The 26,523-nt window shown below is 60.3% G+C and overlaps 4 protein-coding genes across 5 annotated transcripts; 1 reads left to right on the plus strand and 3 right to left on the minus strand.

Moving 5' to 3' along the window:
* Positions 1–911: 911 nt before the first annotated feature.
* Positions 912–3,934, minus strand: VPS25 (vacuolar protein sorting 25 homolog). The gene is given in 6 exon segments (XM_056362479.1): positions 912–1,606; positions 2,170–2,245; positions 2,744–2,832; positions 3,382–3,438; positions 3,531–3,679; positions 3,836–3,934. Coding segments are annotated over 6 exon segments (531 nt in total). The 5' UTR covers positions 3,883–3,934; the 3' UTR covers positions 912–1,493.
* Positions 3,935–4,379: 445 nt separating this feature from the next.
* RAMP2 (receptor activity modifying protein 2) lies at positions 4,380–8,180 on the minus strand. The gene is given in 6 exon segments (XM_056362637.1): positions 4,380–4,820; positions 5,311–5,366; positions 5,368–5,431; positions 5,777–5,850; positions 5,852–5,889; positions 6,928–8,180. Coding segments are annotated over 6 exon segments (549 nt in total). The 5' UTR covers positions 6,989–8,180; the 3' UTR covers positions 4,380–4,564.
* Positions 8,181–8,281: 101 nt separating this feature from the next.
* Positions 8,282–10,953, minus strand: LOC130160270 (uncharacterized). Of its 2 annotated transcripts, none has more exons than XM_056362636.1 (5): positions 10,117–10,953; positions 9,607–9,645; positions 9,404–9,430; positions 8,959–9,100; positions 8,282–8,765 (listed from the first exon to the last, which is right to left on the minus strand). In XM_056362636.1, exons 1-5 carry the CDS (start codon positions 10,196–10,198, stop codon positions 8,519–8,521), a joined length of 537 nt encoding a protein of 178 aa, XP_056218611.1. In that variant the 5' UTR covers positions 10,199–10,953; the 3' UTR covers positions 8,282–8,518. The 2 variants fall into 2 exon arrangements, with proteins under 2 accessions (XP_056218611.1, XP_056218610.1); XM_056362635.1 differs by having other exon boundaries at positions 8,282–8,859.
* Positions 10,954–11,086: 133 nt separating this feature from the next.
* Positions 11,087–26,502, plus strand: EZH1 (enhancer of zeste 1 polycomb repressive complex 2 subunit). Its single transcript, XM_056362458.1, is given in 21 exon segments — positions 11,087–11,169; positions 11,840–11,960; positions 12,541–12,669; positions 12,972–13,091; positions 14,126–14,246; positions 14,874–15,047; positions 15,961–16,063; positions 16,338–16,501; positions 17,352–17,443; positions 18,199–18,379; positions 19,198–19,394; positions 19,802–19,893; positions 20,447–20,487; positions 20,972–21,097; positions 22,156–22,232; positions 22,234–22,335; positions 22,988–23,083; positions 23,423–23,504; positions 23,646–23,726; positions 24,130–24,214; positions 24,333–26,502. Coding segments are annotated over 21 exon segments (2,256 nt in total). The 5' UTR covers positions 11,087–11,158; the 3' UTR covers positions 24,394–26,502.
* The last annotated feature ends 21 nt before the right edge of the window (positions 26,503–26,523 follow it).

Raw genomic sequence — 26,523 nt, forward strand, 5'->3', positions numbered from 1 at the left:
TTCCGCCGCAGCACTGCCGTCACCAGCACAGAGAGGAACGCTGAGCACCCGCCTCCAGCCACAGCTCCAGAGCAACATGCCCAGACCAAGCCAGTGCAGTTTGGGTCAGTGGGCTCCTGCTACAGAAAGGAAATTTTTATATTTCACAGCCCCACAAACTCAGCCTGGACTCCAGCACCTTGTCTACACTGAAAATTACCTACCGTCGACGATGGCTGTCAGCAGCGCTGCAGCTGAACCAGTGCCAAATCATCCTCCAAGGGCAGGGCAGGAAGGACAAGCTGTTCAGCACCGGCTAATGCGTGCCGGGGAGCCGGCACCATCTGCTCCGCCGGATCCCACAGCGACCACACTGGGCCTGACCAAAGGTTGCTCCAGTGCAGCGCCCCACCTCTGCCTGCAACAAGTGCTGAACGCTCGGGCAAGGAACAGGAAAGGCGAGCGCGATCCTTCCGCAGCACAGCTGTACACCTTCTCCTGGTGAGTGATTAAGGATTTCCTGGGTCAAAGCCTGTACCTGGGTCACAGTTGCTGACGAGCTGGGTACTTCATTATCAGCACCGAAAATCTAAAAACTGAAGTCATACCCTCCACCAGCCGCTGTTGTAAGCTTACCCCACCACCTCTGCGACAAACCCATTAGCTTTCAGCGGACTGCAGGTGGAAAATGAATGTAAATGTTGCCCTGAAGGCAGGCAGCATGGGCCAACACGGTCCAGAGCTTTGATATGTGGAAATAAGTACTGGTGCTACCAGCTTCCCACTCGGGTGGGGTGGCTCGGCAGGCCCACCCTCTCCCCAGCACGCTGCTGTGTTCATCTGGTGCAGTAAGGAAACACAGCTGGAGGGCAAAAATCCAGTACACCGCTCTGTTTTGTTTCTGATGGAAAAATAGACAAAAACATCCAGGCTGCTCTATAAATACATCTCATTTTAATTACTTCAAATGTAGTTCCTTGGCATCCACCCCCACCCCGCTGCACAGCCTGCTTTGCAGCAAGCACATTATCAGTCTGCCACTGAGGTCTTCTACAGCACCGCAGCGACAGCAAGTTCCTCGCACTTGCTCTCACCCTGCTTGGCAACACAGCAGGGACTGCAGAGCCTGAAACACGGCTGCCAGGAGGGAAGGAGATGCCCTTTGAGGCCAAGCTCAACCACCCAGCTGAAGAGACCGCTCCGTGGCCTTTGCAGGAACGGGGACCAGCAACTGGAGCAGTCCCATTATTTCACTTCTGGGTGGTCCCTCTCAGAGCTGCCTAGAGCAGCTTTAGCCTCTCAAGCACAATCAACAGGGAGAAAAGACAGACAGAGGATCTCTGAATATTTCTAAGAAGTCACATCTTTGGAAGGCTTCGCAGACTCTCCTTGCCCCAAGAAATCCCAAGTATGCAGCTGCTTGCAGTCATGGCTTGAAACCAGGCCAGGAGTGCAAACCTTCACAGCGAGACCGCTTCAGCAGCCAGGGAAGAGTGGAGGGGCAGGGGCTTCCATCAGAAGAACTTGACGCCTCGGCCATCATCCAGCGTGATAATTTCAGCCTTATGCTCTTGCTGCAAGGCTTGCAGAGCACGGAGCAGCATAGTCTCATCCAAGCCATGGAACTCTAGGGAAGGACAGATAGTATCATTAAGAGGGGGAGGGAAAAAAAAAAATCACATCAGGAAACAGGTTTACAAACTCCCAGTGCTGGCAGTGGCCGTAGCACCGGGCTCTGAAGAGCGCTTTCAGACTCCAGTGCCATAACACTACAGCAAACCCAGAATCATGGCAACACTAACAGACTCATGACTACATTGCTGCATCAGGAACAAAGCCTGAAGGTCAACAGACAGAAGGGAATGAGTCACAGCAGTCTCAAAGGCAGCGCAGAAGCTACGCATAAAACCAAAACACCCCGCACCTCACGCCAGATAAAAAGCTGGGCACTAGGGAGGCTTGCGAGGTGGGGGGAGGTTTAAAATGCAAACAGTGATAGCAAAGGGAGATGTTCATGCAAAGTGGTAAAAAAGCCTTCAGAATGGCATTTGCCAGCGGTGATCGGTGTGAGCTTGCATAAGCAATTTTAAAATATTTAGTCTACAAACTATGATCTGACAGTCAACTGTTTACACGCTCAAATCAAGTGTGCTGTGAAAACCTGCTCCGGAACGTAACACATGACGTTACCTTCATTCTCTGTGTCATCGCCACTGGCTAATTCATACAGCGTGAATACAGAGTTGGTCAAGCCATTCTTCGACACCTGGAAACGTAAAATCAATATAGCAATTCTCCTCTGTGTGATTTAACATCCTTGGCATGATCTCTTGTACACCTCAGTACAAGCGAAATGGCATGTGAACAGCACTCGATACTACACTGGAAATGTTCTGGGGCACTGGAGAGTCAAGAAATTACACCTAGGGGAACTAAGACAGTTCCTTTCCCTGTCCCTCTGCTCTTTTTGCCCACGTGTTTTGCAATAAGGACTCGCTCTGTCCTCACTACGGAACAGCCAACTGCAGTGGGAGCGGGTGACTGCATCCGCTGCTCAAACTGTGTCTTACAGCAAGTAAAAAAAGCTGTTAACCTCTCTACGCTTTTCTGCAACAGAGAGATGTGGAAGAAGTAAAGTAAAAGCAGCGAGGAAGCAAGAGAAAAATATTACAGTGGTCTTTTTCACAAACGGCAGCCGATACCACCTGTCCTCCCGGCCACAGAAAGCCTGGTCTGTGGGGCGAGACAGCTTCTACGTTCTCACCCACTGATAGATGAGCTTTCCCCATTCTTCTGGTCTCCTCCACATGATCAGAAAACTGGTTTTGTTCTTATCTAACCATTCCAGGTTCCCTAAAATCAACAGGGAAAAGGTACATAATCAGAGCACAAGACTATAATAATGATCAAACCTGTGGGTTTTACAACATGTGCTAGACATTATACCCGCGGGGAACTTCAGGCACCTGCCTCTCACCACCATGAGACCACTTACGCCAACTCCCTCAATATTTCTACTTGCACAGAAATTAATTTCTCTTTTTCCAGCCCCCTCTTCCTCCCGCAGCTTAATCTGCCCCAGACAGGCAGAGGTTTGGGTCCCACGTGTGGGCTGTGGGCAGGGAAGGCCTGTGGGACCCTGCCTGGGGAGCAGCACGGCCCACACCGGCGGCTGGGTGAACCCTGGGCCCAGTTCCCAGCAGCGGGATGGAGCCTGGCCAGTGGCTGTAGCCTTCCTGCCCCACCAGCTCTGGGCTGGGTGGGCACACGGGTGGGCAGACCGGCACGTGGGTGGGCATGCTGGCACATAGGTGGGCACACAGGCAGGCATACAGGTGGGCAAGCAGGCAGGCAGACTGGCATACAGGTGGGCAAGCGGGCGGGCAGACTGGCAGACAGCACCCACCGTTCTGCGGAGCTCCTCCAGCACCACCTGGATGGACTCCAGCGGAAGCTTCCCTGGGCGGGGGGTTAAGGAAAGGCTCAGCGGCCGCTGGAGGTAGGGGAGGCCCCGGGGCGGCAGGCGGGGGGCACCGGGCCCCGAAGGATACGCTGCAGGCGGTGGTTGGCGAAGAGCGGGCTGTCCTGGGCCTCCCGCACCGTCATGGCGGGCAGCCGGTGCCGCTGGCTGTATGGCGAGCGCCAGCGCGCACCAGGCCGAGAGCTGCTTTCTGCCGCGTCTCAACCGTTGGGCTGCAGCCTGCGGGGCTCCGCTCAGCGACCGGGCCAGGCCGCGGGGCTCCGCGGAGGGCCCCGACAACCCCCGGCCCGGCCTAACCCCAGCCGCGGCTCAGCCCCGCCCCCCGCCTCCCGCTCCCACCGTCCCGCCCCGCTCCCGGCCCCGGCCCGCGCTCACGTGAAGAAGGGCGGGAAGCTGTACTGCCAGGGCCATGCGAAGCTCATCGCCGCCGCCAGATCCGCCGCCGCCGCCTTCCGGGCCGGCCCGCCCCACTTCCGGCCTTCTCCCGAGAAGCCCCGCCCTCCCCGCGAAGCTCCGCCCCCACACAGCTCCGTTCCACGAAGCCACGCCCCTCTAAGCCACGCCCCCTCTGTGGTCCGTCCCAACTCCCCGTACTTCCGAAGCTCCGCTATCGTCTCTAAACCACGCCCCATTCGGTGGCCCGCTCCAACGCCCTGTACTCGCGAAGCTCCGCCATCATAAACAAACCACGCCCCTTCGAAAAGCCCTCTTATGAAGCCCCGCCCCTTGATGGAGCCCCTCCCCCTCGTAGCCCCGCCCGCCCGGACGCGGCGCCTGCCCGGGGCCCGGTGACCTTCCCCACCCGCGCCCAGCGCCTCCCGGTGCCGCCCCACAGCCAGCAGCTGCCGGCGAGGCGGAGCGGGCGGGCGGCGGGAGCGAGCCGAGGCCCGGCGGCGGCAGGAAGAACCAGTGCCACGCGTCGGGGAAGAAGCATTTAATCCCCAGCCGCGGGGCGGGGTGCACCACCGGCGGCACAGTGGGAACCGCCCGCCCCTGACACCGTGTTCCAGGAGCCCCCCCGGGGGTGGGCGAGCGGCCGGTTGGCCCCACAGCCCGGGGGGGACGGGATGAGCAGGACCCCCAGGGCCACCGCCAGCTGTGGCGCTAGGGCTGGGCCTTGCCGTCCTTGCTGCGCCAGATGACCAGGGTGACCAGGAAGGGGATGAGGCAGATGGGAGCGATGATCATGGCCAGCAGCACGTCCTCAGGCGGGTCGAAGTAGACCTGGTGCCCCAGGGTGCAGTTGTGGAAGTAGTGGTGGTGGCTCTGGAAGATGTACTGCTCCGCCAGCGCGTTGGGGTAACCGTAGTGCAGGCGGTCGGCCCACTCCTCCAGGCAGGCCTGCAGCTTGCTGTAGGGCCTGGGGAGAGAGCCGTGGGGCGCTGGGAGGCGCTGGGAGGGGATGGGGATGGGGGCATACCGCGTGGTTGCAGGACACCGGAGGCACGGACTCCCCCCCCCCCCCACCGGGTGGGCCATCCAGCCCAGCAGCACCCTCCAGGCCACCTCGGGGCTCACCCTGTGCCCCGCTGCCTGCACCAGCTCTGCCCTGAGCTGCTGGACGGGAGGGTGTCCCTGGCCAGAAGGTGGCCCTCAGGCCAGGAGCTGGTGGCCCAGTGGCATAGTGTGGGGGGCTCTGTCCCAGCCAAACTCTTCCCACTGTCTCAGGAGCAGCTCCACTCACGCAGCCCTGGGGGTCAGAGGGGCCACAGGCAATGGCCCCACCAAAGTGACCCCATGTGTCGCTTCCCCAGCTGGGGACACCCCCAGAGGTCAGCCAGAGCCCCTGCCCCACCCCACCCCCAGCGCTGCCCGGGGGGGGGGTCTCAGCTGTCCCACCACCCCCATACCTGCTGATGACTTTCCACTCGCACAGCTCCGACGCCGTCACATTCATCATCAGGGTGAACGAAGCCTTCCCAGCAGCTCTGCGTGATGTTGGCGTACACCTCCTCTGCAGGGGGAAAGGTGCTGAGCGCAGGCAGCACCACTGCCAGAGCCTGTCCCTGCCTGCGGCTGCTGCCGGCTGACACCCAGCCCCCAGCCCCATGCCCAGGCTGGTGGGGAAGGCACAGGCGCGGCACAGGGCCAGACCCCGGGGTGATGCCCGGGAGCACAGTGGAACAGCAGGGGCCAGCTGCCCCCAGTGTGGCCAGTGCCAGGGAGGTTCCGTGGCACAGTCTGGCTAGTTTGGGGATGGACGGAGAGCACACAGCCAGGGGAAAAGGGGGTCACCCTGCGGTGCAGAGCCAGCCCCAGCCAGGGCATCGTTGGCCCCATGGCGCTGCCTGGCCCTCACTGAGCCCCGGCACTCACCCCGCAAGCTCATAAGTCCAGTTGAACGAGACCATGGGTGGGCTTGTCTCAGTGACCTTGCTGAAGCCCTCTGCCCTTGGTGTCCACGTGGCAGAGCCCGGTCCCCAGGAGAGCTGTGGAGGGAAGGGGCCAGGGGGGTCAGTGGGGCATGGGCACGGGCAGGGCTCCACGTGCAGGAGCTGCCCCGGCAGGGCTGGGTCTGCAGTGGGGAACTTTCAGGGGTTCCTGAAGTTGGGGGTGCTGGGAAGAGTGCTGCCCAGAGCCTGGCATGCTGTGGGGCCAGGGTGTCCAGCCCCCCATATGGGCAGGGGCTGTGGGGAGGGGGCAGCCAGGCTGCAGGCAGCTGCTCGAGGGCGCAGAGGGGCTGCGTGGGGGCTGTGGGCCCTGGGTCACAGCACGGGGGCAAGCCGTGCCCCCCACCCATGGGGAGCCAGTGCAAGGGCTGCCCCATTGCCCCAGGCAGCTGCATCGCAGCCGGGACAGGGCCAGGGCAGGAAGAGGAAGCGTGGCACTGCCGGAGAGCCCCTCCGCCCGCCATCTGCCCCACACCCCGCACAGCCCACCGAGGGCCTGGGGCATGTCCTGCCTGGCCCACCGGAGCCCCACGGCTCGAGGAAACTGCCCTGTCCGTCTTCTACCCACGATGTGGGGCAGTGATGCCAGTTGCACGGTGAACCACCTCGGCAGGTCCTGCTCGCGAGGAGCTCCGGCACAGTCAGGCACTGGCCAGGGGGTGCTCCCGGGCTGCGGCGAGGGCAGCCCACCCCATCCCGCTCTCTGTTCCCGACAGCCTCGTCCAGCCCCTCTCTCCCCACACACGTGCAGTGCCGTGGCTCCTGTCCCAGCCCGTGGCTTCGTGGGGCTTCCCAGCTGCTCCCGTGGGTCATTGGCAAAAAGACCGGGGGGTGAGCGTGGCAGGGGCTGCCCCACAGCACCCACTGCCCGCCTGCCACCGGCCCCTGGCTGTGCAGGCGATGGCCACCCCAGCCACCCTTGGTGCTGCCCGGCCTGGCTGCACACCGGGGTGGGTGGTGGGCTGGGCTGAGCTGAGACCCCGGCTTCGGGCCCCACACGCGGCAGGGGTGGGCTGGGTGAGCGGTGGTGCGAGGTGTGGAGCCCCTGGCCGCCGTGGCCACCCCCGGCACACTTACCCCAGAGCAGCAGGAGCCCTCGGGAGAGCCGGCTGGAGCCCATCTGCGTGCGTGGTGCCATCCTGCAAAAGCCTGCCGGCTAACGACCGGACAAGTATTTCAATGGAAATAACAGGAAGCAACTCCTTTCCTCTGACAGGGGCAGTTTGACTACAGGAGACGTGTGAAAAATGAGATTGCTGAGCACTGCTTTAAAGCGGCTCTCCGGCAGGACCCTGCCGCCGTGCTCCACCGTGCCGGCCCCCGTGGGCATCGCTCCCGGTGCCCGGGCAGCTCGCACCTCACCCGGTGGCCCAGAGGCTCCGTTCCCCACGCCGCACGTCCAGTTTTACGAGGCTGCTATTTGTTTACTTGTGTATTTCTCTTTAATCCTGTCTGGGCTGGGTTGTGAAATCCCTCGTCTCCTGCGTGGAGGGCAGGCAGCCCGGCAGCCGGGGGGAGTGGACGGGGGAAGCGTAATGTCCCCGGACAGGCGCTGCTGCCTGGGCACGGGGGACAGCGGGGGGACCCACGGCCCCGACACCGTGCGCTCGGGCTCACGCTGGCACCCTGCCCCATGGCCGACAGCGTGACCTGCCCGTGGGGTGCGCGGCTGGATGCAGGCAGGGAGTGTGGGAGAGGGCAGAGACTTGGCCGACGTCGCCCGTCCTCGCCTCTGACGCTTTCCTCCTGCACCACCCAGCCCGGCGCCCACCGGGCTCTGCTGGAGCCCCTTGCTCCCACCGCATCCCCACCGATGATGACCCCAAGCCCCATGGGGCTGCGGCATCCCCGCCTGAGGACCGGGCTGAGGCCGGCTGAGCTCATTTCACCTCTGGCCTGGAACAGAGCAAGAGCCCAAAATCTTCCCCTTTAACAGCCAGCCCACGGGGACACAGAGCGGAGCGGGGCGTGATGAAGGCCAGCTCGGCCGGACCCTCCCTGCTGTGGAAAGATGATCTTGCCGGGCTTCACGCTCCCCGGCATGCAGCCTGGCAGAGCCGCCTGACCCTCCCCGGGACGCGGCGGCCGCTGCTCCAGGGCACTGCAGGACCTTTCATGGGCGAGCGGCCACATCTGGAAGCCATCAGGCCCTGGCGCTCTGGGGGCCGCAGGCTCAGAGCCCCCCGGTCCTGCTCTTTGTTGAAGCCAGCGGAGCTCCGGCCGGGTGGCAGGAGCCTCTGCCAGGGAGACACCCAATGATCTCAGCGCGGTCCTGGGGCCGGGACGGCCGCCCCCCTCCCCGGGTGTCCGGAGGGGATGGGCAGGGGATGGGATGGGCAGGGACAGGATGGGCAGGGGACGGGAAGGTGGCAGCCAGCCAAGGCCCAGCCCCCAAACCCCCCAACCCCCCCCCCCCCCGCAGCCTGGCATCCCCAGCGTTCCCTGCCAGCCCCCACCCCAGGGTGCTGAGGAAGGGGCTCAGCCCACACAGGGTCAGGACACAGCGCCCCAGACCCTCTCCTGACACTGCCCCCCTACCCAGGGCAGATACAGGCACCCAGAGCCCCAGGTCCAGCCGTCCCTTGTGCCACGGGACCCACTCCAGCCCCAGGGACACCCAGACCCCCCGTCCCAGCTCTGCCTTGCCCCCTCACCCTCAGCCCACTCATTAGTTCCCAGGGCTGGGAGGGAAGGGGGCTGTTGCCAGCCTCTCGCGGGCATGGGGCAGGCAGGGGCTGGGCCGCTGCCCACCGGGGTTTGAGCCCCTCTCCGGGCTCTGCTGAGTGTGAGGGCTGCTGCAAGGGGCACGAGGCAGCTGAAGCCCCACGGCCACAGCCACAGCCATGCCAGGGGGCAGCGCGCCCAGCCGGGGGGGACCCAGCCCCCGTGCAGTTGGTGAAGTACTCAGCGTGGACCTGCAGGAAGAAGGTGTCAAGGACAGTGTTGGGCCAGGGGCAGGAGAGCAGCTGGGCCAGCAGCTGGGTGCAGCTGGAGAGCTCGCTGTAGGTGCTGTGGAGGGGGCAGTGTGAGGCCAGCCTGCCGGGACAGGGACACATCCACCGCAGTGGCCCCATGGCAGCCCCGCCACCGCGGCTGACGCCGACCCACCTGCTGATCTGGTCCCAGCGGCAGCGGCTGCCCTCAGGGATGGCCATGAGGGTGGCGTGGAAGGGGGCCCAGCAGTAGAGGGAGATCCAGTCCTGGTAGGTGTCCTGGCAGCCAGCCGCCCCCCCAAGCACCTCCAGCAGCCCTGCACAGCACCGGCCAGACCCTGGGATGCCGCCCTGCCCCCAGCTCTCCCATCAAGCCCAATTTTGGGGGGGCTGTTTGGGGGTCACGCCTGGGAAACACTCCCAGTTTAGCCCACCATGGGGGGTCCCCATGCGGGAGTCCACCCCTGTGGCCCTGGGGGGGTCCCACGCTGGGGCTCCCTGCAGCTGTGGGGGCCCCATGGACTCAGCCAAGCTGGGACCGGGGCTCTCGTGAGGGCCCACGAGGTCTGTGGGCGGACGGGGAGGACAGCCAGGGGTTGCAGGAGGGCAGCTCTACTCACCGTCCTCGTCCAGGTACAGGTAGTGACCTGGAAGGACAGATGGTGCTGTCAGCACCGGCAGGACCCAGGGGACCAGGCGAGTGGGGGCCCTGTCCCCCAGGGGTGCAGACACCCCCTCTGCCAGCAGTAGAGCCCGCGGCCGTGGCAGTGCCCCCAGCAGCCGGGGCCAGAGCCGTGCTGGGCCGATGGCACCAGGGTCTTACCTTCATCCTCGAGGTCCCCGTACTCGGCATCCCCGTGCCCTGCAGCAATGAGACACAGGGTGCCAGGGCTGCACAGCCAGGCACAGCCCACTGCCCAGCTGGCTTTGGGGCATGAGCTGGGGTGGTCCCAGCACACCGGAGACCCCTCCTCCTCCTCCCAGGCCAAGCAGAGGTGACTGGGCCAAAAGGAGGGAAGGGGAGCCAGGGCTCCTGGCTCTGCATTGGCCTTTGCCACCGGGGCAGGGCAGTTTCTGAGCAAACACCAACCCGTGGGCAGGGAAGCACTCAGCAAACCCTGCCCAGAGCATCCTCTGACGATGGGGGGGCCAGGGGAGCTGCCACCCAGCACGGATGAGGTGGGATGGGGTGGGGTAGAAATGAGCCAGGGACCCGGTGGGGACTCGGTGCCCAACCAGACCCTGTGGCCGACACCCTGAGTGCCTCTGCGCAGCCCCTCCTGTTGCCCCCCCCCCCCGCCCTGCAGCAGCTCCCACCCCGGGCTGCCCTTACCCCGCTGGAGCAGAGGCAGGAGCAGGGGAAGGAGCAGGGGAAGGAGCCGGCAGCGGAGCAGCCGCATCCCGGGGAGCATCATCCCATGCCGGGACCGCTGCAGCCGGGCTGGGGCTACGCCCGCGGATTTATCCCGATCCCCGGCCCGGCTCCGAGCCAATGCCCGGGAAGGTCGGGAGGACACCGGGCTCCCCCCGCCCCCGCCTGACTCAGCGAAGCTCCGACGGCATCAGATGCGGGCCCGGGCGGGCTGCGGGCACCGGCCAGCCCCCGCTCCCCCCCGCGTCGGGGGCCACCTCCCCAGCGCTGAGAAGCGGCTCCCCGGAGCCTGGAGCGCCCGGAGCCGCGGAGTCAGCGCCCTGGGGCAGCCCCCAGCCCCCGTCCGACGGGACCGGGGGGGAAAGACGGGGCCCTGGTCCCGCTCCCCGCCGCCGGGGCCCCCGGGGCAGGAAAGCCGCCGCCAACAGCCGCTTCCTGCCCGGCGCCGCCGCAGGAAGCCCGGGGCCCGCCCGGCCCCGCCAGCACCCCGCCGCGATACGGCACCCGCCTTCCCCGTTACACCGGGCCCGTCGCTGCCTGCTCCGCGGCCCCGGTGGCGGGGATGGGGAGGGGGGACAGAAGGTCAACCGGCATCCCCCTCGTCCCATGGGACCGAGCAGTAGGGTCGGGTCATGGGCGAGCCCACGGCACCGAGCTGGTACCGGGGCGGGCTGGGCACCGGGCTCGGAGCCACCGGGTCGATCCGTTCCCACATCCGGGGGCAGGGGATTCTCCGGGCTGAAACAAGCCCGCGGGGCTTCACCCGGTTTCTGCCGCTATGGACCTGCGCCCCGCCCCGCCGGGGGAGCCCCGGTCCCGCGCGGGACCGACCGGGGCTCCCCCGGCGGGGCGGGGGCGCGGCGCGGCTTGGGGCGATGGGGCGTGGTCTGGGGAGAGGAGGCGTGGCTTTATGTGAGGAGGCGTGGCTTGAGGCAGGGCGGGGCTGTCCCAGGGCGTGGCGCATGCGCAGTCGCGCAGGGGAGCGCGGCCTCCCCCTGGCGCGATGGCCGAGGAGTGAGTGCGGGCGGGGAGGGGCCGGGCCGGGCCGACGGCGCGGGGGGGACCGGGGGTCTGGGGAGCCCCGCGGTACCGCCTGGGGATGGGGGTGGCGAGGCCGGGCCCTGCTGCCCCGCTCCTGCGGCGCCGGCCGGCCTTGGCCCGCTGCAGTGCGTGTTACCCCTGAGCCCCCCCGTCGGTGCTGCGGCTCCCGGGGCGGGGTGGGGCGGCTGGGAGCCCCCCGGTGCTGTCGCCGGGCCGGGCCTTGTGGCTTCCTGGGGGGGGGGGGGAGCAGGGACAGAGCCAAGCCGGGGGTGCACCGCTGCCCAGCCCTCCCCCCCCCCCCCCCCCCCCACGGCCTGCAGTCCCCAGTGGTGCATCCCGGGGGGGGGGGCTCCCCCCAGCGAACATCCCCTGGGCCCGATCCGGGGCAGGCAGGAGGTTCTGCCTGCGGTGGGGTCCCGGTCACTGGCTTCACTCCTGCTGCATCCCACCTCCACCAGCCCTCCAGCCTTCCCAGCTGTGGGGGGTCTGTAAATAGAGGGCTAGTGTGGATTTGCATGTTTTTTTTCCTAGTTAAAGTCTATGATGCATTTAAAATCCACAAGGATTTATTTTCTCTAATAGTGCCTGTTTACAGGATTAAGCTCTCCATCGTTTGCTAGTTATGCTTTCTGTACTTTTACAGAAAAATGGAAATCGCCGCTCCTCCGACATCAAAGTGTATTATATACTGGAAAAGAAAAGTCAAGTCTGAATATATGCGTCTTCGGCAGCTCAAGAGGTTTCAGGCAAACATGGGAGCCAAGGTAAAGGCAGAGGTAGCCCTGGCTGACGGGTATTTCCTAAATACTTTGCTTTAGCTTATGGTATTTGAGCAGCTCTTGGAGGGGTGCTTCATCCTGAGAGCTGATCAGCTCAGCTGGAGTTGCAAGCTGGGTAAGTTGGAAGAGATACCGCTGCTCCTCATCCTCCGTGATTAGCCCTGAGCTGTGCCATCAGCATCTGTTGTACGCAGAAGTCGGTCAGCTAACGACTACCAGCGGACTCATTTTTACTTGTTCTTTAAAGTATTTCCCTGCTTGAACCTGAGTTGGTGGGTTTTGGCTGACTTAGTCCGGCGCTCCTCTCCTTGGCAAGCAGGATTTTAGAAGAGGTTGGCTGGGATCATCAGGAGTTATCAAAAGCTACGGGCTGTTGGGTAGATTTTGTAGATTTGCTAGTCTTGTACCAATGCTGAGTTTAATTGGGATTCCTTCTAATCAGTATCATCAGTTTGAACTGCTCTGCCTTGCATACATGTTGGTACTTGAAGGAAAATCTCAGGAGGGGTTTTACTGTTCTTGGTGTGACTTCTTAAATTGCGAGTGCTGCTCTCTCTCGCTGCAGTCTCTGTTTGTGGCCAACTTCGCGAAGGTTCATGAAAAGACTCAAATTCTGAATGAAGACTGGAAGAAGCTTCGGGTCCAGCCCGTGCAATTGATGAAGCCGGTCAGCGGGCATCCGTTCCTAAAACAGGTGTGGAGCAGGAAAGGGACACAGCAGCAGAAAGTATGGACTCCAGAACCAGGGCTTCACACGGAGTTGTGAGGATAGGGGGTTGTTTTTCATGTGTGCTGTCCTGTGTCAGTGTCAGGCCGTGCCTTGCGCTCTTCTGGGTTGCAGAAATGGGCAAAAAAAAGCAACCCAAAGGGTTTTTCCTGTGAGGGAGTCCCCAAGAGTGAATGTGGGGTTTCCGTGTGTTTGTCCTGAAGTGTGATTTTTTACCCTCTGCCTGCAACTGCTTCCCAGTTTCCTCACTGCCCTTCTCTGTATTCCAGTGTACAGTTGAGAGCATTTTCCCGGGATTTCCAAGCCAGACGCTGTACATGAGGACCCTGAACACGGTGGCGCTGGTGCCCATTATGTACTCCTGGTCCCCGCTCCAGCAGAATTTCATGGTACGTAGGGAGGTGCTGGGGTGCAAGGTCTCGGTGCGGTTGGGGTGTAATTATTGCTTGGTTGTGGGGTGATGATGCTTTCTTCAGCTCACTTGTTTCAAACGATGTCTGCTCGAGAGGTGATGGAAAATACTGGTTTAGTTGCTTGTTTTGTTGAATCCCACAAAACAGCCTTGAATCCGCGTTGTCTTACCCAGGTAGTCTCTCCTTTACACCTGACTCCTTGATAGGGTCACCGTTATTCCATAGGATTTAAGGGGTAAATATATTTTGGGGGTGTTTTGTTTTCTTCTTAAGATTGTTCTTCCCTTTTAAATGAAGAGTTTTATTTCTTAGCTAGATCCTTTCCTTTGTGACTGGATTACCCTGCTGGTCTCATCCTAAAGATGCTACCGAGGATTAGTTCTTTGGTTGCTACCAGTAAGGGGGGTGATTTAAATGCAGATTTTTGATGTGGCATAGTTGGGATTATTTGTTAAACAAGCAGGTGGTGCGTGGCTAGCCTGGCTCTTTGCCTGGTGTGGGGTGTGGATGTGTTCCTGGCGGGCTCTCTGAAGCCTCCTGTGGCGCTGGGGGACGGTGGTGCCACGGCAATGAAGGCCCAGTGTCCTTGCTCCTGTGGTTAACGTGACAGTGCTCCTCAGCTTTGGCTTTGGCCCTCCATGGGAGCAAGTTACTGGTTTGCCTTTCGCTGTTCCAGTTCTACTCTGCCTTGAATGCGATCCCTCTGACACTTTTTGGCTGTTTATTATTCTTGGCAACATGTGTGTTTCTGAGTTTCTGTAAGCCTTGGAGGCACTGCTCTTCTTTTTCAAAGCAAATTGCACTTTCAGGGGTCAGAGTTATGCTTCTGGTGTGGGATAACAGTGAAATGTCAGTGATGAGACATGTGAAACCGGAGCTGGGGAGGCCCGAACCTTTGCTTTGTCCAGTGCTGTCTGCAGGTCTGAACGGACAGGAGCAGCCTCGGGTGCACAGCCTGGCTGGAGACCAGTAAGCACTGGTTTTCTGAACTGCATCTGGTCTCTTTTCAGGTGGAGGATGAAACTGTTCTGTGTAATATCCCTTACATGGGAGATGAGGTGAAGGAAGAAGATGAAACTTTCATTGAAGAACTCATTAATAACTATGATGGGAAGGTTCATGGAGAGGAAGGTAATCTAGGAGCAGTCAGCACTGTCCATTCAGACTCTTGTAAACAACGTATCAAAGTAGTTAAGATGTCAAAAGGTGGCAGCAGTAACCAGCTTTTCTGTGGAGCATTTAGGGCAGAAAAACAGGAACACGCCTGCGGGTCTGGTTTGCAAGGACTCGGTCCTGCTTTTTGATACCCCGCTCCGTTCTAGGCCCGAGGTGCTCTGGAGCTGATGCTTTTGCTCACGGGGGTTCACAGGTGTGCTCTGGGATGCTGAAAAATGTGCTAGCGGTTAGGAGGAGCTCAGCAAACTCATTCCACTTGTAACCTTAGCCAAGACTTTAATCAGCCTTTTTAGAAATTAAAAAAGCCAGTATGATTCCCTACAGTGCTGCCTGCCCCATCATAAAACTCTGCCTGGAGGGAGGAAGGCAGAGGAAAGCTCTCTGGTGTGGCCTGCCCTCTGATTGCTAAAAATGATACTACTCCTGTGGCTCTCTAGCATTAAAATCCCACCTATCCCTGCAAAATTAAGAGGAAGGTTCTGGTTGCTAATGGTGTTGTGGGGCTGGCTTGTGATTTACCACCATGAGGACTGTGGAAGATGATGGCGCTTGCGCAAACCGACTGACATCTCTGTGTTTTAGAAATGATTTCAGGGTCAGTCCTCATCAGTGACGCTGTGTTCCTGGAGCTAGTGAACGCCCTGAATCAGTACTCGGATGAGGAGGAGGAAGGACACAACGATTCTGAGGTTAAACAGGAGGATGGGAAAGAGGAGCTGCCGGTCACAAGGAAAAGAAAGCGAATTGCAGTGGAAGGTGGGTCTGACCACAGAAATTGGGGTTATGTTGGTCATGTTTCCATCCTGCCCTGCCTGAGTAGCTGGCTGCTGCTCTCCTGACGTCATTGGTGGTTATTAACATGTTGCTAAGGGTAGCGACCAGCTTGGCAAGTTCTGGCGTGGTGGTAGTCAAAAGCAGAAGGGAAATCATTTGTTCTCACTGTCCCCTGTGGACAGGGTGAGAAGTCGCCAGCTTAAAGTGTGGTGAGGAAGAATTTAGATGAGTCATCTGGAAAAACATTTCATGGTAAGATTAGTAAAGCAGCAGGGTATTATCTGAGGAGGCTGTGGGATCTCTGCTGATGGAGGTTTTAAAGTGCAAGCACCTGTCAGTGAGTTTGGAGGTAGATCTGATTCTGCTGTAGGCCAGGGAGGTGGGGACCTTCTCAAAGCCTTTCCAGACCTGTTTTCCACATACTAGTGCTCCTCTTCCCTCCTTTGTGCCACCTGGAGGTCTTACTGCATAGGGAAAGCTCTGGTTTGTGGGATTTTCATGTGTCCTGGGTGACCTTAGGAATGCTGACTGGTAGTTTCATCTTTGTCTTTGGTTTGTAACGATGCGGGTATAGCACAAATACCAGGAGCTTTCGCAGATGTAGAAAAGCATTGTCTGCAAATCCTGTCTTGGTAGAGATAAAGAGGAATACTCTTAAGAAGTCGTTAGCACTTCCATCAATACCTTACACTACTCTGAAAGCAGCAGTGTGCACTGCATCTGGAAGTGGCTTAGCCTGCTTGCAGGACAAGAGGTTTATCTGTTGTGTATGGGATTATGTTTCTGCCTCTTAAAATACAGTCCTGAATACCTACTGGAATCGCTCGCTGTGGAGGAAGGAAAGACACGTTCACACCCAGCTTAACTGAGGAATTGTCTGTCTTCTTTTCCTTAGGTAACAAGAAGTGTTCAAAGAAGCGGTTTCCAAATGACATGATATTTACTGCTATTTCTTCTATGTTTCCTGAATACGGCTTCCCAGACGATATGAAAGAGAGGTAGAAGATCTCTACTTAAGTTGTCTGTTACCTTTCTTAGCAAGAGTCGAAATCTGTATTTCAGAAAAAACAGCACTGTGCTCTGACCAGAAAGTAGAGCTCGGCTGGCCGCAGGCACCGCGAGCAGAGCGGTTTCGGAGCATTAGAAACTTGAGTTTTCAGCCTCAAGGCAGCTGGGTCAGAGTCCTGCTGGCCCAGTTAGTACCGTAGTCGTGTAAAACGCCCCGGATTAGGAAAGCGTGCCCATCTGTGGGTGTCTCTGTTTGTCGAATAGGTACCGGGAGCTCACGGAAGTGTCGGACCCGAACGTGCTGCCGCCGCAGTGCACTCCCAACATAGACGGGCCGTGCGCGAAGTCGGTCCAGCGGGAGCAGTCCCTGCACTCCTTCCACACCCTCTTCTGCCGCCGCTGCTTCAAATACGACTGTTTTCTGCATCGTAAGTGCAGTCTCGGCCGGACGCTTCCCTAGAGCCCTTTTCTCCTCATTTTTCCTCAGTGCTTCATACCTCTGTACGCCTTGCTTAGTGTCTGTGCTGCAGTCTTTAGAGGGTGGTGCCTCCCCGGAGTTTGCAGTGGAGCCTTAGGAGCTGACAGGTGCCCAGAAGCCTTTTATAAAGACGGCTCCACTCATTTCCTCAAACGGATGGTAAAGCGACCTGCGTGGCCGTCCCCTCTTTCTCACCATTGTTCAGCACGCCGCGTTCGAGCCTCCTGGCAGTTTGTGCCAGAAATACCACCACGACTAGACTTTACTCTTGCTTTGCAGAAGCTCGTCAGGGAAAGGCATGAATGTTTCACTTCCAAAGTCTGGACATGCCCCTGTGTTTTGTTGCCTCACTGGAACTTACAGCTTCATCTTAGTCATGTTCCTGCGGTTTGTCCTGCCAAAGCCTATTGGATACTGATTAGCTGTTGGACCTGCTGTTTCCCAGGTCTAAGGGCTTCTTTGGAAAGTCACAGGACTCCTTCCAGTGAATTATTTATTAAAAGATATAATGTTGAGATCATGTGGTCTTTTTGTTTCAGTCTGAAAGCAGATCTTTTTCCTATGGCCTCTCCTTCCCAAGTGTTCCCCCACTGCTGCCGAGTCCCCGTCGTGGGTTGGAGCAGGGCTGGCCAGGAGGTCCCGCCGCCTCGTTCCCTGCTGCCGGGAGAGCTGCTCGGGTGCTCTTGCTGACTGCGCCAGGCTCCCACTTACCTTCGCTGAGCTCGTGCTGCCCTGTCCCTTGCAGCGTTGGGGGAGACTCTTGGAGGATGCAATAGTAAAGATAACTATTATTTTTTCAGCTTTTCATGCTACTCCTAATGTGTACAAACGAAAGAATAGAGAGACCAAGATCGAGCCAGATCCTTGCGGAGCAGACTGTTTCCTCTGGCTGGTATGTTTCTGCGTTGCTGCTTTTGAAACCACGAGAGAAGTGGCCTGGCCAACCCTGCTCTGCAGAACTCTGTGGGTCCTTTTCGCAGCTTTAATGATTTTTCAGAATTAGTTCTAATCCTCATTGGATTCAGGGACGTATGAATCCAAATGCAGACCTTACCAGATGCATATTTTAGCAAATCTGCAATGAAGACCGATTTCATAGCTGGCAGATGGGAAACTGTGGTGACAGATGATTTCTCTGGACTCAGTGCTGCGTTTGAAAGATGAAGCCCAGGTTAAAAATGCCGAGGAAGGAGTCTAGCCTATGTGGGGAAGGCTCAAACTACTTTGAAAATGATCTTTCAGAAATGCAGCCTAGCTGTGTTACCGGGGATCGGAGCTGGTGGCAGGGAGATGGGTGCGCTCGGTGGTGTCGGAGCTGGTCAGCAGGCTGGGACATGGCGTGTCCTGGGGAGCTGCAGGGCTGGAGCAGAGGGAGAGGCCAGGAGAGCGTCATTGTCAGGGCAGGAGGCAAGGGAGCGGACTGGAGGACCAGGGAGCCTCTTCCCACCAGGCAGCGATGCTGAAGGAAGCAAAGCAGGAATGTGCAGTGCTGGCAGGGCCTTGGCAGGTGCCAAAGGGGTAGTGTCTGGTGGGTCTTCCACCTTCTCTTGGTGGTGGCAGGGCAGGGCTTGTCCCAGGGCCTGTGGAAAAACCTTTCTGTGTTCCCTGGTCATCTGCCACCCGCCTTGTCTTCTGCTCTGCTTGCAGGAAGGAGCCAAGGAGTTTGCTGCGCTGCACAACCCCAGGTCCAAGTGCTCGGGCCGGCGCCGCCGGAGGCACCACGTGGTGGGTGCTTCCTGCTCAAACAACCCGGCTTCCACCGTCGCCGAGACGAGGGAGGGTGACAGCGACCGAGACACGGGCAACGAGTGGGCCTCTAGCTCCTCGGGTACGATGCCAGCCCCGAGACACCCCGCGCCCCTCTGGCAGTAAGGACAGGCAGCGCCTTGCAGCTGGGGCGCTCCCTGCCTTGCCTCTGCGTCCTGCACCGGGCTGTGCCGTTCGGGGTTGGCAAACGCAGTCGGTGTCTCCAGCTGGGCTTAAGGAAACATGAGGGACACCTGCCCTCGCTGCTGCGGGATTCACTGTCCTCTCCCAGGAAGGAGGAACGTTTTCAGGCAAAGCAAGAGCTTTGCTGGGCCCTGCAAAGCCAAGAGCCCTCAGCTCTGAGCGCCTGGCTGTGCGTGAGGGACGTGTCCCAGCCCACGCGCTGTCCCTGCTGTGGCATGGAGCAGTGGCGGGGGGAGCTGCCGGGGCAGGGGGCTGGTCTGTGAACCTGCCAGGGGTGAGCGCTTCCTCGGGGCTGCAGGCGAGCACAGGGAGCCAGGGGAGGTGGTGCTGGCCGTGGCAGAATGAGCTCCCAGGGGGCGGAGGGCTCCCGTGTGTCCGGGTCCCATCTCGGGTGGGAGCGGAGAGAGCGGCTTCCTCGTCCTCGGGCCGCTCTGGTGCTGCTGCCGGGCTTGGAGGCCTCTGTCCTGGGCCAGCCCTGGTAGGGGAAGGTGGCATGGTGGCTCTGGTGCTTCCAGGGGGCCAGCACCACCATCCCAGCCAGCGCTGGGCTGCCCAACCGGAGGCAGGAGTGCGGTGGGGAGGCTGGAGCAAGACCGGGTGTCGGGCACTGCTGGGGGACCGCTGCCCTCCAAGCAGTGATGGCAAGGGCGTGTGCTGCCATGCTGTGTTTGGCCTAACGTCTGCCTTCCCTGCCAGAGGCAAACTCCCGCTGCCAGACCCCCACCAAGCAGAAGCTGAGCCCAGCCTCCTCCCAGCTGTTCGCGGTGGAGACGCCGCAGGAGCCCGTCGAGTGGACGGGAGCCGAGGAATCGCTCTTCCGTGTCTTCCACGGGACCTACTTCAACAACTTCTGCTCAATTGCCAGGCTGCTGGGGACAAAGACATGCAAGCAGGTGGGTGCCCAGCAGCAGGAGAGGGGCCCTGGCCGCTGCTCCCCTGTTGTTTTTTTTTCTCTGCCACAAATCCCTTCCAGGAGTATGTTGCGTTAACACACTGTGGAGGTATTCAGTGTTGTTATTTTGCAGCAGAATGAGCCCTGTGCGTGCCCGGTGCTGGTAGCTCCCTCCAGAGTGCCTTGTCTGAGGGTGGGCGTGCTTGGCAGGGTGGGCACTCTTCTGTCCCAGGCAGGAGAAGCAATGACACCAGTGGTCAGTGAAACTGGGGGCAGAACTGCAAGCTCGCTGGCATCGGGACTGGGAGCTCCCCTGTGTGTGCTTGCTGGCACTCTCTTTATGCTTTAGAACAAAACAACTTGAGTACACTGAACTTTATTCTTCTTTTTGCTTCTGTTCTTTGGTAGGTCTTTCAGTTTGCAGTGAAAGAGTCGCTTATAACAAAACTGCCAACAAACGAATTAATGAATCCATCCCAGAAGAAGAAAAGGAAGCACAGGCAAGTGTTGGACAAGCTTGTTTTGTTCTTAAAATGCAACCAGATCCACTGCTTTTTGTGCCAGCGCATTCCTGGTAATCCCCATCTGGCTCCCATCTGCGCACACGTCCCGCTGTCGCACAGGGCTGCTGGTGCTGCTGGCCAGTGCTGGCCCCTGGCCAGTCTCCCTGGTGCTGCTGCCCCGGCCATGAGGCTCTGCGGCCCCGTGCTCAGCCCCGGAGGGCAGGGCAGGATAGTGCCCGCCTGCAGTGCCGCACCGCTGTGGGAGGGCCGGTACTGCTGCCCTCAGAGCAGCCTTGGCCTCAGCTCCCTGACTTACAACCTCCTTTATGTGCGCTGATCCCAGCGTGGCCGGTGTGACTCTGGCTGTAGCGTTTGCCTTAATTTCTGCTGTAGCTGCATCGTTCTTACGGTCTTTATGGCTGGCTGGGGGTTATTAATGCACGCAGCCGCCCGAGAGCCTCGCTGGAGTCGCCTGTCTGCTGCTGCCGCGCTGACCGGCGGTGCTGAGCAGGTCACGCGTCCCCTCAGACCCCCTGTGCTTCTCTTGCAGGCTGTGGGCTGCGCACTGCAGGAAGATTCAGCTGAAGAAAGGTAGCGTGTGCTGTGGCTGCGTGGCGCGAGGTTGCGTGGCCGCTCGCCCACGGGGTCAGGTGCTCCGGCTCCAACTTGTGCAGCGGGACGGCCGCATCCTGCTCCCCAGCCCGGTGGCACAGAGGGGGAGCAGGTCCCCCCACCCCGGGCTCCTCGGGGTGCCGCGGGCTGGCCCCGCTGTGGCTGTGCCGTGGGAATCGCTGCCGTGCCAGTGCACGCTCTGGGGGCTGTATGTGCAGCCAGGGGAGGCGAGGTTTGGTGGGCAGCCCCGCGGTAAAAGGGGCTGTTGGGGCAGAGCAGGGGTGCGCCATGTGCCGGTGATCACAGCCCTGGGTCTGCGGGAGCTGGGTGCTGCTGGGCTCCCTGTCCTCTGCGGGGAAACGGGGAGCTTGCACCTCCCGTGCTCCAAAGCCCTGAGTGTGCTGCTGTTAAACGCTTCTGCAACGTGCAGCTTCTAATCCGGGCGTTTCTTCTCTTGTTCTAGATAATTCACCTACCCAGGTGTACAACTACCAGCCCTGCGACCACCCCGAGCATCCCTGTGACAGCTCCTGCCCTTGCATCATGACTCAGAATTTCTGTGAGAAGTTCTGCCAGTGCAACCCTGACTGTAAGGAGAAACCTAGGCCTGTCGGGCAGGAAAGGAGCCAGCTCTCCTGACACAGACCAGAGGGAGGGTGCAGAGCTGGGGACTTGCTGGAGAGGCTTGTTTTATTCCTGCACTCGGTGCTCTATCCATCTGCAGCAGTTGGATGAGCAGTCTGCTAAAGTCCAAAGGGAAACTGTTCCATGCTGCCCCGTGACTCTCAGCAGCTGAGATATGTGTTCCTGCGAGAACGCTCAGCCACGTGGTCTGTATCCAGCACCCGCAACCCGTGGGTGATGCTGCTGGTTCCCTGAGAGCAGGATGTGTGGCCAGGAGTTAGGGTGGGAGCTGGGTTACTGCTCTGCCACCGTTATTTTTTTCCCTCTGGGCTTCTGTTCCCAGCTCTGCAATGGAGACAACCACACTTGCCCACACCGGTGGGGCTCCTGAGGGTGGATTTATTAAGGGTTGTGACACAACTTGGGGCTAGAAGGACAACAGGGTGACAGGGAGCCAACTCGGGCTCCAAATTCTCTGTACCAATCTGTGACATTTATATTATCCAATATATTGGATATTATTGGATATCCAGTACCCAATACATGTAGTTTATTTTCAAACTGCACATAATTAGTCCCGAGAGGCAGAGCAGCAGCTCCAGCTGTGCAGATGGGAAGGACCCTGTGTGTGGTCTGTGCTCTGCGAGGTGTGAGCGGTGCTCAAATCTCCCCTGCACTCGGAGCGTTGCTGTGATTTACTTCCAGCTCCTGGGTGCCCAGGCTGCTTTGTGTTCCCCTTGTCTTGTGTCCTAGTGACTCGGGGGGGTGGGGGGCGCAGGAAGGCGGACTGGGGGCTGCTGTCTCTGCAGCCCAGAGCAGCGTGGATGTAGAGTTCTTTATTAGCACAAAGATTCCTTCCTTATGTTAGCAGGGTGGCCCTTGGTCACAGGCAGGCTTAGTTCTGTGCCTGCCAGGGTGAGACCTGGCTCGGGAGGGGCTTCTGTGGGGCAGGGACGCTGCGTGGCCCCCCCCTTGTTGGCTGAAAAACCTCAGGGTGCCAACCCACGGGCTGTGTTGCTGCAGGTCAGAACCGCTTCCCAGGCTGCCGCTGTAAAACCCAGTGCAACACCAAGCAGTGCCCGTGCTACCTGGCTGTGCGGGGAGTGCGATCCGGACCTCTGCCTGACCTGCGGGGCTTCGGAGCACTGGGACTGCAAGGTGGTCTCCTGCAAGAACTGCAGCATCCAGCGAGGTCTCAAAAAGGTACCGACAGCAGCGTGGCTCTGGCACGCTGGCAGGGAGCTGCCGCAGCGTAGAGCCGGTAAACGGAGCCCGCGGTGCCTCCGTAGGAGCGGGTGTGCGAGCCGCCTGCGGCTGCCTGAGCAAGGAGGTCTGGAAGAGAAGCTGCTCTGCCCCAGGCTTCTTTAGCCTTTAATCTGGAGTATGGGTTATGGATGTGACAGTCGGGAGATGGGAGTTGCCTGAGGAAGGATGAGAGTAAGGGAGCGTAAAAAGTGACTCCAGGGACAGGTTTAGTTTTGAATTCTGCTGGTCAGGTCAAGGGATTGGATGTAAAAAAAGACAAAAATTCAGAGAAAGATGCAAAATTAGTGGGTGTTAAGTGATGTGCAGCTGCAGCCTAATGGTGCTATGACATGTGGGTCTCTAGGGAGCCGTGTGTCACCTTAAGCCAGGGGATGCTGGATAGGCACTGGCTCCCCTTTGCTCCTTGACCTTGTGGTGTTGGGACTTGGAGCGTGGCAGCCAGCACAAGGCAACTCTTCCTGGGCACTGCCCTCACCCTGGCCTGTGCAACTGTGCTGGGAGGGCAACTGGGCTGCACGGGGTGCGATCTGTGTGCTGGGAGGTAGCGGGCCTGCCAGCCGTAACCGTTTCCTTTTCACCTTGGCTCCAGCACTTGTTGCTGGCACCGTCGGATGTCGCCGGCTGGGGGACTTTCATCAAGGAATCTGTGCAGAAGAATGAGTTCATCTCCGAGTACTGCGGCGAGGTCAGTGCTGTGCGCTCGGGAGGCTGCAGCCGGTGGAAGTGCCTCCTCCAGCCGCTGGCGTGGCGGGGACGGCGTACCCACCCGGGCTCGGCCGTGGGCTCGCTGACCGGGCTGAGCGATTGACTCTGTGGGGACCCATCTCAGCACCTCTAAGCTCTCCCCTGTGGAGGAGCGTGTTGTGGACGTGCTGCTCCCTGGGAGCCCAGCTCGTGTCTCTGCTCCCTCCCTGGGAGCCCTGGCGAGCTCCTGCCCGGTGGGGTGGGAGGGCAGGGGGGTGTTCCCGGGAGGTGGGCGAGCGCTGCGGTGCCGAGTCTCTTTCATGGTGTTCTCCTTCTCCAGCTTATTTCACAGGACGAGGCTGACCGGCGAGGGAAGGTCTACGACAAGTACATGTCCAGCTTCCTCTTCAACCTCAACAACGGTAACTCACCGGGGGAGGCTTGGGCTCCCTGGCCAGGGGCTGGTGGCCGGGTGGGCAGTCTCAGCCCATCTGTTGCCCGAGCGGCAGGCCTGTCTCTACACTACAGTTTTCTTCTGTTTTGTTTTATTTTTTCTTTAACAGATTTTGTTGTTGATGCGACCCGCAAAGGAAATAAAATCCGCTTTGCCAATCACTCGGTGAACCCCAATTGCTATGCCAAAGGTGAGATATCCCTGCCCAGTCAGAGCTCGGTGTGGGGTTGGCGCCTGGGGGTCCTGCTCAGCTCTGGGATTGCAGCGGATTCTCGGGGGTCCCACGTCACCCTGAGCTTGTGAGAGCAGCAGAACCTCAAAGACTTGGACAAAGTCTCCTCCTCTCCGCAGCAAATCACATTCCTGGTGGCGAGGGCCCCCGGTCACTCTGCGGTGGCCCTGGCCTCACAAGGAGAGGTGGCTGCTAGAGCGCAGCGGGGAGCTCCCGGGGGAGCACCCTGCTCCTGCTAGGCAGGAGCTCGGGTGCCGTGGCCCCAGGGTGCTGGCAGGCGGCCAGGCAGGGCAGAAGTGCTGCGAGACCTCCCGGCCTGAGCTGGAGCTGCACCTCTCTGATGTCATCTCTCTGGTTGCAGTTGTGATGGTGAACGGAGACCACCGGATAGGGATCTTTGCCAAGAGAGCCATCCAGGCGGGAGAGGAGCTCTTCTTTGATTACAGGTACCTTGGGGAGCCGCTGGCTGGGGACTGGGGCGCAGGGCTGACCCCGCTGTCTGTGTGCACGTTTGCGAGGAGTGCAGGAGGTCAGCGCAGCGGCGGTGACTTTCCTATCTTGTAGGTACAGCCAGGCAGACGCCCTGAAGTATGTCGGCATAGAGAGGGAGACGGATATCATCTAGGCTCTGTGCGGGGCGGTCCCCAGCACACCTCGCTGCTGCACCTTGTAAGCAATGCCATGTTTGCTTCACGCTGACATGACTGCTGCTGCTCCCGTTGCTGTGTGTGTCACAAGTGCTACTTGCCATCCAGACGCCCAGAGAGAGACTCAAGGCAGGAGTGTGAGCGGCTGGTGCCGGGGTGGCAGCTTTGCCAGCCCTGGGCTGGGGCAGGCTCCGGAGCCTCGCTCTGCAGGCGGCCTCCCGGGCTGGAGGGAGCCCGTGGACCGAGGCACCGGGGCCTCGAAGACAAGCTGTGGTGCAGGAGGAGGGACAGCTGCAAATCCTCAGTCTCTTTCTATTTTCTGCTGGCTGCTGGAAGAACAGGAGTGAGTGAGGTACTGCCTGCACCGAGAGCCGGGGCGCAGCTGAGGGGCTGGTGCTCCCCTCCAGCCCTGTCCCCTGCGATGGGCTCCGCTCTTGGGTGTCACCTCTTGCTGCCTGTTTTGTCCCGTTGACGAGGACAGCGACAGGGTTGGAAGCCATAGAGACGTGGCTGCAGCAGTCCCTGGGCCCCAGGCTGCTGTCACTGGGGCTCAGTTTCCCTCTGCCCCAGCTGGCTGGGGGACAGAGACCGCCTGGCCACGGGTGGGGTGGCATGATGCCTGGGGACGGGGAGAGCAGCACTATGTGAACCGTCACTTTGGGTAGGGGTGCCACTGGGCTGGTTAGAGACAATGTCACAGGGGTGCTGCTGCAAGAGGAGTCCGGAGGCGGCAGGAGCCCGTGAGCCTGAGGAAGCCCTTCCAGCCTGCGGCGTTTTCTCGTGGCTGTGGGGTGGCTGGCTGGCTTGTAGCTTTCCCCAGCTGCTCTGCTGTGTGGCCCTTCTGGGGCTGGCGTGGGGACGCTTCTGCTGGGCAGCTTTGGGGCTGCGGCAGGGATGGTCCCGCGGGCCGGCTGGGGCTGCACCCGGAGCAGGAGATGGGCAGGTGGTTCCTGACTACGAGATACCGGAGCTGGTTCCTCCACCCTCCTCTGTCAGGACGGTCCCTGTCAGAGCGGCGTGGGCTCTGTGGGAGCTGCTGGGGCCTTCAGGAGCCAGCAAAGTGGGTCAGGAGCCTTTCGTTGCACAGGACTTGAATGTTGCTGAGCTGAGGTTTGCAGAGACCTGCTGCTGCCTGCAGCAACCCAGGGATGGCTCCTCAGAGACCTGCCATGGGGTTTCTGACCCTGGCCCTGGGGATAAAGGGGATATGTTCTCTGGCAGGGTGAGGTTTGGCCTTAGCACCCCATGCAAAAAGAGAAAGAAAAAAAAGCACTTTAGTCCTTCTCAGCCGGCAGCTGGGCGCCGTGTACCGCTCGGGGGCTAGAGGGCCCACAGGTGTCCCAAGCTGGCTGGTGTCCCTCAGCAGCACCTTTGCAGGGATGCTGCTCCGGGCCTGGGATGAAGCAGGCTGGGGGGGGCTCCTCCCTGAACAGGGCCTGGGGTGACCCCCAAAGGATGGGGCTGTCCAGCCGCCTGCCCAGCCTGATGCTGGGGGCCAGCGCTGGGCTCCCAGGATGGCACGAGGAGCCCAGTGGAGCCCCGACGTGGCACCAAGGGTGCCAGAACCACTCTCCCCATTTTGTGGGGCTGTGGGGGAGGATGGTGGGCACTGGCTGGGGCACCGCACAGGGGTGAGCAGTGCTGGGGCCCTTGCCCTGCTCCTCTGTGGTGCCGTGGGGCTCCCAAGGTGCAGCCCCGTCCTAGCCCTGTGGTCCACAAACGCAGAGGGGTGCTGGGTCTGCCCCAGGAGCCGAGCCCTCCCTGGCACAGCCCTGTGCCGTGACTTTTCCAGCCTCCCCGCCTGCTGGTGAGGCTGTCCCGTCCTTCCTGCTGTCGGTGATGCCCTCCTGAGGCTGGGAGGGGGTTGGGTCTGTCTGGAGCAGTGCTTGTACCCCAGCACCTGCCTGAGCCCCGTTCCCCGTCTGCTCGGCTCGCCCTGACCTTGCTCTCAGCTCAGCATCCTCTGCCACTTTGGCCATATCTGCACTACGCCAGGCTTGTGTCTGTGGTTTGTTGATGGTGAATAATAATGCACTTTAAAAATAACGTGGCTTGTAGCCTTTGTCATAATAAAGTGGTAGCAAACATCCTGCGGTTTGCTGGCCTCT

The sequence above is a fragment of the Falco biarmicus genome, chromosome 17, assembly GCF_023638135.1.
Source record: "Falco biarmicus isolate bFalBia1 chromosome 17, bFalBia1.pri, whole genome shotgun sequence".
Classification (NCBI taxonomy): domain Eukaryota; kingdom Metazoa; phylum Chordata; class Aves; order Falconiformes; family Falconidae; genus Falco; species Falco biarmicus.

What these genes read in the sequence shown, in the direction of transcription:
- LOC130160270 (XM_056362635.1), bottom strand. Translation starts at nt 10,198, where the DNA reads ATGATGCTCCCCGGGATGCGGCTGCTCCGCTGCCGGCTCCTTCCCCTG. An exon ending in CGGGGACCTCGAGGATGAAG is followed by an intron (nt 9,431 to 9,606) that starts GTAAGACCCTGG and finishes CTGTCCTTCCAG; the next exon opens with GTCACTACCTGTACCTGGAC. An exon ending in CCTGTACCTGGACGAGGACG is followed by an intron (nt 9,101 to 9,403) that starts GTGAGTAGAGCT and finishes GGTGCTGTGCAG; the next exon opens with GGCTGCTGGAGGTGCTTGGG.